Genomic DNA, 13,977 nt, shown 5'->3' on the forward strand with positions numbered 1-13,977 from the left:
ACTAATGAGCCATCAATATCCCAATGGTCTTTCCGCCGAATGTTCGAGAAGAAAGCGTGCCTGGCAACGGTCGCGAACGCCTAACAAACGCGTGGATAGTGGGGATATTGAGGGGCGACAGAAAGAAAAGAATCGAATCCGATCGACAGTTAAGTTTGAAGCAGGAAGCGATAAAGTTGAATTTGAACCAGGAAGCGATAAAATCGAGTTGTAACCGGGCAGCGAGATCGACTAGCGAAACCGAGAGCGATACGCGACGCGATGAAAAGAAGACACTTGTTAATGAATATATCGTTGACCTAAACACCGAGTGATTATTTAACGCACTACACCAAATATCACCTCATATGTATAATACGTATGAATGAAAGCGTCGCTAACGAGATCGTGTTATATTTTTGTCGCAGGAGAGCTATATTGACGAATCCGGACCTGCTGTCCAGCACGCCGTGGTCTCGGCTGCTGGAGAACGATTTCTGGGGCACGCCACTAAACGATCGAGGCTCCCACGGAAGTTACAGGCCTCTTTGCGTGGCCACCTTTCGCCTGAATCATCTACTGGGCGGCCTGGAACCGTGGGGCTATCATCTGGTGAACGTCGCGTTGCACGCCGCCTGCACCGTGCTTGTGGTTAGAGTTGCCAGAAAGGTAAAGCACACGCCACTCGCGTTTAATAACGTTAATTAAGCCGGCAAGCTCGGTGAAATTTATCGGTTATTCAAACGAGAAACTAATTCGGGATAGGAAGAGGGAAGGGGTTGGAGGCTCGGAGAATTCGACTGGTTCATCTGCTTTTCGATTAAAGCCGGACAAGCTGCTCGTCCGTCGCGCGCATCGCGTTGGTCAGATTTTACGTCAGAGCAGCAGGAAACGAGATAATAGTGACACCTGTAGAGTGTACGTCATGCAGACTTGATAATACCAGACGTTATGGCGACTGGCTGGAAATAAAATTTTACCAGTCCATTTAATTCCGGAATATTACGTTAATAATCGCGTGCGACCGCGTCCGCCGTCCTCCCTTGACGGCCACGCGTGTCACCTGCCATGGTTATCGTAATGGAAATGGGATTACCAGGGGAAATCCGGTGTTTCGTTTCAAGTTTCAAGAGCCTCGGCCCTGTGCTTTCAGCTTTTTCAATCCCGCCGAATAACAACGTCCGCAATGCCATTGTCGCTGATCGTTCTGTGAATAAGTGCAATCGGTTTTTATCTTGCCGTACAATATCGAATATATCGAAAACTGCGCGAGACAATTAAACGTCATTGTCTTGTTACGAAACGATTCGTATTCCATTTCCATTTCTAACAAATTAGTCCAAAACTCCCAACGATCGAATCCGTCTCCTGTAAAATATCATTTCTCGGTCTATCTATTCTACGCTCGCGTTGCGGCAACATTTAACAGAAATTTAATAGAAACCGCCGATGACTATCTAAACCGCTCCTATTCCCATTTTCCGTAGAAGAGTTGGTCCATTGTCCTCGATCGTAAAAATTGCGTTAAAAAGCGCACCGCCTCTGTACCTAGAACAATGAAGGAGAGACGCACAATTCGCGTACCATTGTTCAGCGATTCAGCGAGAATTTTTCACGTTTTGCAGGTATTGCCTGAAAGAAACAATCTCGGCCACGCGATCACCGGCTTCCTGTTCGCGGCGCATCCGATTCACAGCGAAGCAGTGGCCGGCGTGGTCGGTCGTGCCGATCTTCTCGCCTGTCTGTTGACCTTGTCAGCGTTACTCGCATACAGCGCCCACTGCGAGCGCACCAGGTCGCCGTTTCCTTTGATTCTGGCCCTTGTGTCGTCGACCCTGGCTACCCTCGCCAAGGAAACGGGAATATCCTCGTTGGCTCTGTGTCTCCTCTGGGAACTGTGTCGCGGCGAGTCGAGTCGAAAGGTAAGAGACTGCAAGAAATTTCTTCGGGGACCTTTCCCTGGGTACAGGGCTCGGTAAAGGGAGATGGATCCTCGCAGTTTTGCATCGAGTGGTTTAACACGGTGCAAACTGTGCACACAAGATGCTACGTGGAAGACGATGGGAGTTATTTATCGATAATTCATTAGAGTGCGCGAACCAAGGGGAAAGCGTATCGATCGAGGGTTGCTAATGCGCTAGGGTAAGTCTCGCTGATGAGGTGCACAGCGGTAGGATGTTGTAATTGACGTATCGTGTGTTTACGATGTACGTGCTGTTCACGGAGGATGTCGTGTTTGGAACAAAACGCGATTACTTGCATATTTGGGTTAGGTTTGCGACATTGTCATCATCGACGAGTGTTTCAAACACAATTACGAATGCGACAGTTCCGTTGATTAACCCTTCGGTTAAACGTTTCGACGAGCATTCTATATACGACTAAAGACTATCGATACGTGATCCAAACTTGTATTTGTATCGGATATATTCCTCGTTGCGTCGGTGGTCGCGCGAAATTCCATTTTACAACTCAATTCCGTATCACCTACGACCTCGTCGAACAGCTAGTTTAACTGCCACTAACTAGCCGGGATTTATGGACTGGCCGTGAGATCCTGCCTATCAGATTTTACGAGCCGTGATTTCCCCCCGTCTCGTGCTTTCTCCGTATCGCAAGGTTTCTCCGGAAGAACGAGCCTCCGGCTGCAAAGTCGAGGTTGCAACATTTACAGACCGTCGATTGCAAGTCGCTCGCATCTCACGTGCCTCGGACACATTATCGTAAATTAACGTTTCGAGAGCTGCATTACGCCGGATTGCGGTAGTGCGCGGATCCGCCTGCCATTACGAATATTAACAACTGAAAATGGACCGGTCTACCGGTAGAACGACGTAATCAAATTACCGCTGACGAGCGGAAGTAGGTGAGTCCGGAGACGAGGAGCCCGAGCCGCTCACGGATTATGCCGGCCTGCTGGCGTCAACCGATAACGTCGTGCAATTACTCTACTACTCTATATAATTACTCGTGAACGTATACAAGAACGCTAATCGTAACCAACTGGCGTAATATCGAATTCATCGTATACGGAATATCGTATCCTCTGTTGGCGTTAACGCGCGTACGCACGTGCACCACAGGCACATGTAACGTGAAATTCTCGCCTGGTTTCTTGAATCCCAGACGCACGCGTGCATTATCCCTGCATAACGGCAACCGCCGAGGGTACAAAAGGTAAGGGTACACAAGACAAGACAAGCCTTGTAACCGATAATGACGCAGCATGTGCAAACGCGAGAGAGCAAGGCCAACATTCTGCCAGAGACAGTGGCCTGATGCACGGGGTGAGCCACCTTTAGCTTCCCCACGCCCTGATTCTAGACGGCTTTAACCACCTTCAACCACCTCCAGACACACGGCTAGACCCTTCGACGCTGAACCTCCAGGCGTTCGCTTTTCTCCTGCACATCGTATCCGGATGCGCTGGGTGCATCAGACGCCTGGCGTGATGCATGTCGTGGACCAGCCAGCCAACCGACGAACGTTGGAGGGGTGCCAAGGGTCGTTCGCATTTCCTGACACCCTTCCGAGTGTAGCGCCGCGCGAGAGGCCCATCTCTCGGTAGTTCTTCCTTTCTGTCCTATCCAGTTGTCCCTGTTTTATCTTTCTTGCTCTTGATCGTCCATATTTTTCCTCTTATTATGGCACACTTGTTCGCCGTTGTCCCGTCGAGTCGCGCCGTTTCAAAATTCAAGATAGACGAGAGATCAAGTTAACCATTTTTCGACCAGAATAAAACAGTTTTCTAAGGAGATTTCTTCTGGCTCTATTCTTTTATTTTCTTTCGTCTTTGTTTCGTTTCTTGAAAGTATAATCTTATTTTGCCCGTGTTCTACACTGTCCATAACTATTCGTCTACTATGTATCGACTTGTAGCGACCCATGGCAGTAGAAAAAGTTCCAAGGTTGAACCGGAAAAAATTCAAAACTGGGAGAGATCCATATTATTGTGGCCTCGAATACTAACGTTGTTTTAGGCTACAAGATCTAGAAACCAAAAATATTATGAGTAGATTTTTATTGCTCTTATAACCTTCAGCTAGAGTTACATATGAACGTGCTCCCCATTATATTCTTTTGGTATTGTAGCACTGAGCGACGATCAAAATTCCCGTACACTATCTCTGTACCTACACTTGTTTCAATATATTTTGCTATTACGAATTCATCCACTCGTTTCTTTATCAAACAAGCCTACATTTTAGCCACCTCAAACTTATTCTAACATCGCTGAAGCGTCCACGTCTTACGATAGGCCCGCTAGTCAAAATTCTGTGTTTCTTGGCCCGGTTTAAGATATCGTTCTCTTCTCATACAAGAATCACTAACTTCCTCGCGCTATTTATGGTCGTTTTAATTGCGTCAACGTGGTCATCATGAATGTTAACGAATTCGCCAACGTTCTCAACTTTCAGCTCACATATCGCCTTTGAACAGCGTCATATTTGTGTCTTGCTTGCGTATACGTAATGACGATGATTGTGTGTGTCCCTACTAAACGGTTTCTTATTAAGTCGTTAATAAACAAATAAATAAATAATTAACTGGGAGATGTGGAAGAGAGTATAGTCACCGAGTTAGAAATCAAAGAGAGGGAAAGAGCCTCGGCACGTTCCAAGAGAATTATTAATAAAACGACAGAGCGCAATTTCCATTCATTTACGACGGAGGCTCACGTAGCTCTGCTTAAATCCTCGTTAATCGGCTTTCTTGTCAAAGGCGTCCTTTATTCGTCGAACTTCAAACCAGAATTCTCGGTTTATCGCGGCACCGAAAATGTCAGCGACGCTGTGTAACTGGGTTACATTACCGTAGCGAATTATTCCTTCTCGACTCGTGCGTCGCAAACTTGCCAAAAGTTCCACCCTGTGAGAGCTATCGTCCCTTGATTAGCCCGAATTCGCCGCGGCTCGAGCATAACTCCTCGATTTTCCGGGCTTTCCCTCAAACTTGTTTTCTTCAAAAGCTGTAACAATACGGTACTTCTATGTTGCTTAAGTTTTCGACCTTCGTTCATGGTATCTCATAGTTTCGCATACCGTTCCATTCTTATTCAATGATAGAACAGGTCCCTTGTGCTCTTGCTGAAAACGTCCCTTCTAGTTACCAAGGTGATATAGTAATCTTGAGTTGCACAGATTCTTCTCACCGAATATAGCGCGAAGCAATGAAAACTACGTTTGACAATGAAATATACAAATAATTTTCTCTCTACTATATATTCTTTGCCACGTGCAATTAGACTTCTCGCACGATACTTGTCAGATTAATCTACCTGTATCTTTTGAATCTTTCTTCGCTCGTTATCTGGTCCAATACGAGTATTCGTTCTGTTCACGGTCACTCGTTGTTCGCAATCCCCACTCCCACGGTGACTGATAAAAACTATTTTATTATTCAGCGGAAGCTAGACGATTTAATCGGTAGAGGGTCCCGTCGCATCCAATTTTACACGTGGCGTCGGTGCGGTAATATTAAAAGCATCGTTAAAAGGGGAAGGAAGAACGTTCGTACGAATCTATCGCGAATTATAGCATCGGCGTGAAACAAAGGCAGGCCGGTTACAATTCTGGAGCTCGCAATTATCGCCCACGACTTCTTCCGCGGCTTCGCAATTTACCATTAAAATGTCGCTTTCGCATTACGCCGCACTACGGTTCGCTTTAAAAGCTTTCGACGTTACTTTTCATTTGCACGGAACGCCGCGCCGGCTTTCGAGAGCATCGCGTCGATTAAGCGTGCCGTGCACGCCTTTCCCACGATTTTCTTGTAACCTACTATAAAATTATATTTCCTTGTTCAACAATTTTCCGGTCCCTTTTGTTACTTTTTCGTTCTACTTCCACCGTTATTTCGCTCGCACCCCGATCTACAAATCGTCGAAGAACGAAATTCACCGTGTTATATCAGCGCTTCATTTGCCAAACCCGATCGAGCAAATTCTCCTCTTCCGTCGGTCATCCGCCAGACGCGAACACGCGTTCGACACGAACCTGCCATACGTTGCCACACGAGTCATCATGATGCTTTTCAATCCTGTTTATGATCGCGAAAGAGTGTTCTCTCTGCCTATCACGAAGCTGGCAAATGGAAAAATAGACACGAATCGATATTTGCGGTCTACAGCCGCGGTTTTCCTATCCACGGCGCTCTTTTTTCGAGTAGGACGCGTCATCTATTCGCTCGGTGTTTGACCGCGTACGATATACGAACGCGTCTAGTTTCCTGAAATAAAGACAGGAAAATACGTGCCGACGTTCGTCGCTCCGCATCACGTCGACTTGTTGAAAACACACGGTTTTCAAAGGGTACCTCTTTTAAATTAATGTTTTCGACATGAAAGAGCGACTCTTTTGACCGATAAAGGTACAGACCGGTTTCGTTTCCTAGTTAAATTACTTTGGAAACCGTCGCCGGATGCAGATCGTTCAGTTTAATTTACAACCGACGAAGAGAGATGAGTCAGCTGTTTGGTCGAAACACGTGCAATTATTATTAAGATTCCTCGTTTAATTATGGATGAACATCGATATTGGCGCTCGTAACCATGACGGCCCTTAATTAATCTTCATTCGCCGTGATTCGCGTCTGTCAACGGTTTCATACCATTCGATTAAAAAGCGTGTACATACTTCGTAACGAACGACAACCATTACACCGTGATGAATTACTCGCCCGATGCACCATTCATTTATTCAAATCACTGACTAGGAATATCTTATTACCAATTACCGAGCAGCAACGAAACCTTTCATTTACGTACACTATAGAAAATAGAATATGACACCGCCGACTGATCAGAAATTATGTACCCAACGCGCACAACTTATAATTGATTTGGACTATTTGTATTTCCAGGTGAATTGCGGCTTGACTCGCTCACGTAGCATCGGCATCGTGTCTGGAAGTTTGGCATTGTTGGTTCTTGGTAGACTGAGGATTACCGGCACGAGGCCAGAATTCGCGAGCGCGGACAACCCCACGGCCAGGCACCCATCTCGCCTGACACGCGGTCTCACATTCCTCTACCTACCCGCAGCAAGCGCCAGGATGTTACTTTGTCCCAATACACTAAGCTTCGACTGGTCCATGGACGCCGTGCCGCGAATCACGAGCCTCCTTGACGCGAGAAACCTCGAATCCGCCTGTTTGTACACCGCGCTAATCGGCGCCTCGATCTGGACGATCAAGACGCTTCGTCGACCAATCCGGGAGACTAGTCTACATCTCGTGCAGTATCCTCGCTCCATGTTGTCCAGGTGTCCCGTGTGTGCCGGCAGGCGAACAGGAGGATGTCACACGGATGGGTGTCGGGCGGCGAACAACAATAACAACGGGCCAATCGGTGATTGTTACTGCGCGAAGAGGCCTAACAATGGATTAATCTGGAGCAACGGATTCGCCAGCAGGCAGGCGGCTGCGAGTGGTGTCGCCGCGTCCCTCGGTTTCCTCGTGCTTCCCTTCCTACCGGCTAGTAATTTGTTCTTTTACGTGGGCTTCGTCATAGCCGAGAGGATTCTCTATTTACCGAGCGTGGGCGCGTGTCTGATCGTCGGAGCCGCGATCTCTGGATGTTATCAGATAGCAAGAAGACACGGGTCGAGAAGGAAAGGCAGGGCAGTGCTGCTAGCCACGGCGGTACTCGTTTGTCTGATGTCGGCTAAGACGTTGTTAAGGAACGCCGACTGGTTCGACGAGGAGAGCCTATATAGATCGGCTCTGCACGTGAACCCTCCAAAAGGTGAGTTCCTTCTCTTCATTATTTTCCTCTTCGTATCGATTAATGGGAATTTTATTGCGAGGCTTACTTCTGCAAGGGGGAACACAAGGTCTCGTATTCCTGCCAGTTATTAACCGACTCTGAAAGTTATATACCTACGGGACGTACAACTAACATACGCAATTCATCGTTAAATTTTTTCCAAGCATCGAACATCGTATTCCGTCGTATTTTATATTCAACGTTGAATACGTCAGCCAGCAACAATTGCCACTTTACCAAGCCATTAACATTTTAATTATCTACCCGGTGTCCCCTCTGTACCGCAGTCGCTAGGGAAAGCAATAAAGATAGGTTGCACGTGCGACGAACGCGGATGAATTAAAAAGATAACGATAATAGCGAGTCGCGTGCTAATGATAAAGCCGGCTGATGATCGAAGACAGATATGTCCGCAAGGACGAAATGTATAGCACAATGTAAAAATGAAATTCCGCCCGCGTCGCTCGAATATCGCTGGCAGTTTTCTCTACGGCGACTCATTTCGACGGCGCGCGGCTGACCCCCGCTATCCAGCCTCTCATCTTCAACTTGCCTGCTGGCCAACGATCCGCCTACCGTGTACATAAAATTGCCGGCTGAGCTGGATACGCGACATGCAATACCAGCTCGACGAGAGTCGCTTCGTACCCTCCTCCGCCACCTGTCCACTTTTTATCGTCCTCAGTCCTTATCCGTCTTCGTCGTTGTTTTTATATATCTCCGCTAGACGCGTCCTCTTGTACCTTTACTGCCGTGTCTATAGCCCGCACGATCGTTTTATCTTCCCCTCTATTTGTCGCATTGCCCCTCCCACGTTATTCGCGTTATTGCGAATACACGCGTTCCTCTCTGCCCTTATAATTCGCGTCGTTGTCTATCCGCTGCGTCACTTACCTTTTTCCATGTATCCTGATGAAGTTATAAATACATCGAACATCTTCCGATCAACTTACCCCACCTCTTTCCAAACTTTAATATATCGTCTAGAATATTTGTAATCCTCTCTCCTTGGCTCCTCTTTACTCTGCTACTCTCGCTCGATGAATCAGTGATACGGGTCTCCCGAGACCCGAAGTGCATCGGTTTCCCTAGCGACTTTCTCTCTCTCTCTCTTTCTCTCACTTTCTCTCCCTCTCTACTTGAGCTTTATCGTTTCGCTTATCCGTCTCTGTCCGTTTTTGTCCACCTCCGGCCGTTTTTACCGGCTTTATCTAACCGATCTGAACTTCATATCGTACCGCTGGCCTCCTAATTACCCGTGGGTGGTCCGACGCATCCTTTGGATTCCGTTTCTCACCGAGCCCGGTTCCACCTCAGTTTCCGAACGCTATTATCGCGGTCGTTTCGTTTCACCGAGTTCCAGCGAGTCGCAGTTCCCTCGAATAGACAATGTTCTTGGAAACATAGCTGGCCGGACGACCGTTTCAACGATGCTCCATACCTGCTTTGTCGAGTTTCACCTTTGTTTCCCTTTTAATCTTCGCGTCAAAAGGGTGCCGGCTGGCAGGGGCGAGAGGCGGTCACGCGAACCGAAGCTGAAACACCACCGACAACCTTTCTCTCGTGTCACCTATATCCGTCCGGTCACAAGCCTTTCTTCGCGGGTCGTTTTAATGGCCGAGGTAAAAACTAGGTACATAGTAGACCAAGAGTGTAAGGATCGACGTAGTTAGAAATATTACTGAGGATCGTCATTACATTACATTACATTATTAAGGATCGACGAACGTACTTAGATCGATACCAGTTTGCTTTTGAATGATTTTTGGCGGGAAATTAGATCGAGCGAGGGCGCATTTGGTATAACCCGAGTCACGCAACTGCCACCGTGTAACGCAGAATGTGTGATTGTTTGACTTGGAAGAGTTTAGGAATGACAATCAGCTCGACGTTGTGTTTCCTCGAAAAATAGAAATATCGCACCTATGAGAACTGGCCATGAAGATTAGGGTAACACTACCGCAAGGGACAACAAAGCACGTATGCTATGATTAACAAAAAAAAAAGAGATTTGTGTTTTAATTGATAGGCTGCGTATGCTGCAACAGCGACCGCTGCTGGCTTTTGCACTCTATTTAATCGCTTAATTCTCTTCTCTTTGAAGTTTTAACCAGCAGAGAAATTATTCGATCGATTCGAAACTTAACTTCCCTATTAAATAATCCAGGTAATCCCTTATTCAATCACGTAGGAACATATCGATCGTTGGTTTATTGAAGTTAGACGACGCAGAGTTAGAGCAGGCTTGGCCAACAAATAGAAGATCCCGGATGGAACCTTGGTCCAACAAACTCTGCGGTCGATTCCTTCCCTTTCCTCGATTCTTTACTTTTTCTTCTCCTCTTCCACGCTCTATCTCGCTTCAAAGTCAGCCGGGTCTACGGTACGTGATGTCGTTTGTACTCGCTTTAGCTGGCACGATGACCATCCCATCGAAGGTCTATTTGACCGGTATTTTCCTCCGCTAACGCGACTTTTCCTCCGCCCGGCGAAGACGATTAGGCGCGAGTCTACTGGAACGTGACTGGAGGGAAAGAATCAGTGGTTCGATTTTCAAGGGAGGAAGCCAGCGATCGCGTTACGAGCGTAAAATCGGGCCGTAGCTCAGTGGAGGGTAGCACGAAACGCGGCATTCGATAGAATCGCACGACGATGAAATATGCTCTGCGGCGATTTATCGCGTTTATTTATCGCGACTGATTTAAAATGCCAACCTCGCCGCTCGTGGATTATCGCCGTGTTACCGGCGTAGAAGCATCGTATTTTTGTTTCGGTGTTAAAATAATGGCAAGAGAACTAGGTATATGAAGATAGGGAAAACGTTGAACAAGTGGAAGACTTGTAAATTAGTTGAAGGGTTTAAAGGAATTTCGTTCGATGATATACTAGAAAATGTGCGAGGCGGCAATGCATAATAACGGATAATCATTTTCCGATTTCGTAGTTCCATTCGGCCGTGTTTTCTTCGTCGATCGTTTCTTTCGCGTTCGCATTTCACTCGGCCACATCGTGCCCCGTTCCTCTCCATTATTTCGCTCAACGTTCTAAAGAGGCGCGTTTCTTTTTGTTCGTCCTATGACGTTCAATCTATCATTCGGTTCATTTACATCGCACAGTCAGTGCACGGTGCTCTTTAATTCGCTGGCTCGCGCGCGCTCCACTTTCCCATTCGCCACGGTCGCAATTGAAAAGAAACGGCTAACTGGATCGAACCACCGTTGCGCAAAGGACCGAAGGACACTCGATCGTGGGAAAAATGTAGAACGAGCGGAATTTTCCCTATTTTTCCAAGCACGGCGAAAATTTTCAAACCGTAGCCCGATGTCGTTAACGACAAACGCTGCAGCGTGCTACCGACCAACGCGACGCGCTCTAAATACGCAAGCTTGATTCAGGACTCGAGAATGAAACGGGAAACGCTCGAAGAAAGTCGACTCGAACGATTCGAGAATTTAAAAAGGTAGCAGGGTCGTTTAAGAATTTTTCCCGACGATTTAATTTTTACGTGGAGTTCGAGCGGTTTATTATTCGTTTCTAAAAGTCGCGTTAGGTGACTAAATGTTTGCTGGTTTAAACAAACCCTAGAGAGGAGAACTGTTTGCTAATGAAAATTATTTTTTGCTTACGTTTGTGCACGGACACAGCCCGTAATCAGATTATATCCATCTTAAAACCACACGGCGCGGTAGTATTTAAAGTACTAATGAAAAATAATTTGAAGCGTGAAGATACAAGAGCTTTTTAAATAATCGCACAGGGACCTCGCCAAGCCGGGAAAGAGCTGTACTTCGCGTAATAGTAAACCTTATTTAAGGCAATGTCGTGTAATCTACTTGTTCTTTTATCCGCTGTAATCTTCCCTCTAGCGAAACTTCTTTTACACAAAACTTCATTTCTTAAAATTTTCATTCAAACTGCAGCAGCGCTATCATCGCCAAAGATACTTTGTAAGGATCGATAAACAAAATTTCAAAACTTTCTATCGCGAACGCTGAAGTCGATAGTTTTGAGTAACTTTGTAGCAGCTATTCCAAGTGTAACGAAAGCGCACCTGCGATTTCTCGAATTGAAAGGAAACGAGGAATCGTGGAAGGTGGATCGGTCCGTGACGCGTTTGCAGGGCAACTTTACGATCCCGGATTCATTTATTACTCTCTGCTCGAGTAGCCATCGGTCGAAATCAGCGACGGAAAGGTCTGGAAAATGTTTTACAGTCGATATTGTTGGTCGAAGATAAAAAGCGGAAGCGAGCTCGCTACAACCGTGTGCGCTGTGGCACGATATTCGCGCTATCCGGTGTGCACCGACGATCGCGTGTGCACGCGGGTTTATTGCTCGTAAATACAAAGAACCGAGAAAGAAGTCGGGGGGAAAAAGAAGGAACCCCGGGGATGGAGAAAGAGTCTCTACCGTGCCTGTATCGCGTCTTATTGCTTTTCAAGAAGAAGTTGTGCGCCACCTTTAAAAATCTATCATGGAGAGACGTATCGTTTCTCGTGTACTCTCGTGATGTACGATGCTGTTTGAAGATTCGAGTCGCAGAGACAGAATAACGAGGAAATTTATGTCGTTGCTAAATTCTATAGCTGGCGTATAAATAAACGCGATAGTATCGAAAAGGAAGTAATATTTCCCTTTTGTAGCAACCGTTACTTTTTTCGTTTCGTCGGTGTGGCCCTGTTGTAACAAATGTTCCGTTGTGATTGTTACAGCTTATGGTAATTTGGGCAGTGTGCTGAGCGCTCAGGGACGCGTCGCGGAGGCGGAGGAGGCGTTCGTCCAGGCGCTCCGCTATCGACCGAACATGGCGGACGTACACTACAATCTGTAAGTACAGCCACGTGCAGTCCCAATAATCCACTTTGCTGTTTGCCCTCTCTCTTTTTTCGCTGCTAATGGCGCCCGGCGTAGGAAAGAGCAACCTCGATCTCGTTTTAACACGGTAAACAGGGGATAAACACGGACCGAGTTTATCTAAAAAACCCTCTCATTACTTTTTCCAAGTCTTCTTTGATTAAACTCGGCGATATTTAGAGTTGCTTAGTAAGGTAAACAGAGTTGGAAGTCAATTTTCCAAGGCGTCCGCGCGATACACACCCGTTCGACAGAGGAAGTTTCATTATGAGAAAGCTCGCAGCGAATCCGAATTCCACGCTCCGTATATTTCGTCATCCAAGATTTATGAGACGCCATACAATGGCGGAAACTTTCGCCTTGTCCCTCTGTTTGCTACGTGTCGCGAATCCCGCCTCGGCCACTGAAAATCCTAACATCCGAAATTCTAAAATCCTGGAACGCGGAACACCCTGCCACGCAGGGTTTCGAATTTCATCTTGTCTCCGACTGAACGTAACGCGATCGTCCCAGTCAACTTCCGTTTCCCTCGTCGCGTACTCGCTTCGCGATACGTAGCATAGAGTGGACGCTGACCCGGGATCCAGGGACGACTGTCGAATTTGCGTAATCCACGAGCAAAGCGCTGCCGCTCCGCAAATCTTGCAAGCAATGAAGTCTCTCCTGACTTAAGCAGCCGGTGGCGCGGCAGTGTCCGAAATGCAGGAAAAGGCCAGGGGCCGACGGGACGCCCGACGTTGTGCGATTCGCTGGAAATAAAGGTCGAAGGAATCGCTGATCCGTGGCGGAAAATCGGTACACATCGAGAAATTCCGCCGATTGTCCCAGATCCATGGCTAGACTGGCTTCGAACGCTTTGTGCGCCGTGCTATTGGAAAAGCTACATGGAACCAGCAAGTCGTACAGGGAATTTCGTGTATAGCGTGAGAAAGCTATCGATCCCGTGCCGTTGCTACGTGTGTAACGCCGGCCAATCTAGAGAACAGAATATAGCGAAGAGAATCTAGCGAACAGAATCTGGCTACTGGTGAGACGCTTTCCTTTATCGCTAACCGGTATAAGACAAACTCTCACGGGGAACTACCGAAAGTCTCGCAGGACTTTCGATCGGCGCTCGTCATCTTCCAGCTATCCCGGACCGTTGTAGAGAGGACGTGGAAGCTTGTCAAGCCGGCGAGTCGATAAGCCGCCACTGGGCATCCCTCTGCGAACTCGCGATAAGCCGATGTGCCGTACGTTCGTTGCAACGCGGTTATCCATTATCTACGTCCGTAAGAGTACATCCGCCGGGCTGCATTCCCGTGGGGAAAGAAAGCTCGAGATACGACGCTTCTCTTTTCGGGGAAGAAACGATCTCGTGAAACGGCGAACGAGGCCAA

The 13,977-nt window shown here is 47.2% G+C and overlaps 1 protein-coding gene across 2 annotated transcripts in view; it reads left to right on the forward strand.

Annotated features, from left to right (window-relative positions):
* The window catches only part of Tmtc2 (Transmembrane O-mannosyltransferase targeting cadherins 2), a 215,086-nt gene that overhangs the window by 125,917 nt on the left and 75,192 nt on the right, over positions 1 to 13,977 (forward strand). For both annotated transcript variants that reach the window (XM_069117039.1, XM_069117038.1), the window contains exons 4-7: positions 408 to 648; positions 1,605 to 1,901; positions 6,841 to 7,723; positions 12,457 to 12,571. In XM_069117039.1, the coding sequence (XP_068973140.1) occupies positions 408 to 648; positions 1,605 to 1,901; positions 6,841 to 7,723; positions 12,457 to 12,571 (1,536 nt within the window). The remainder of the gene's footprint in view (positions 1 to 407; positions 649 to 1,604; positions 1,902 to 6,840; positions 7,724 to 12,456; positions 12,572 to 13,977) is intronic.

Source organism: Bombus flavifrons, chromosome 7 (genome assembly GCF_040668555.2).
Source record: "Bombus flavifrons isolate JBK064 chromosome 7, iyBomFlav1_principal, whole genome shotgun sequence".
NCBI lineage: Eukaryota > Metazoa > Arthropoda > Insecta > Hymenoptera > Apidae > Bombus > Bombus flavifrons.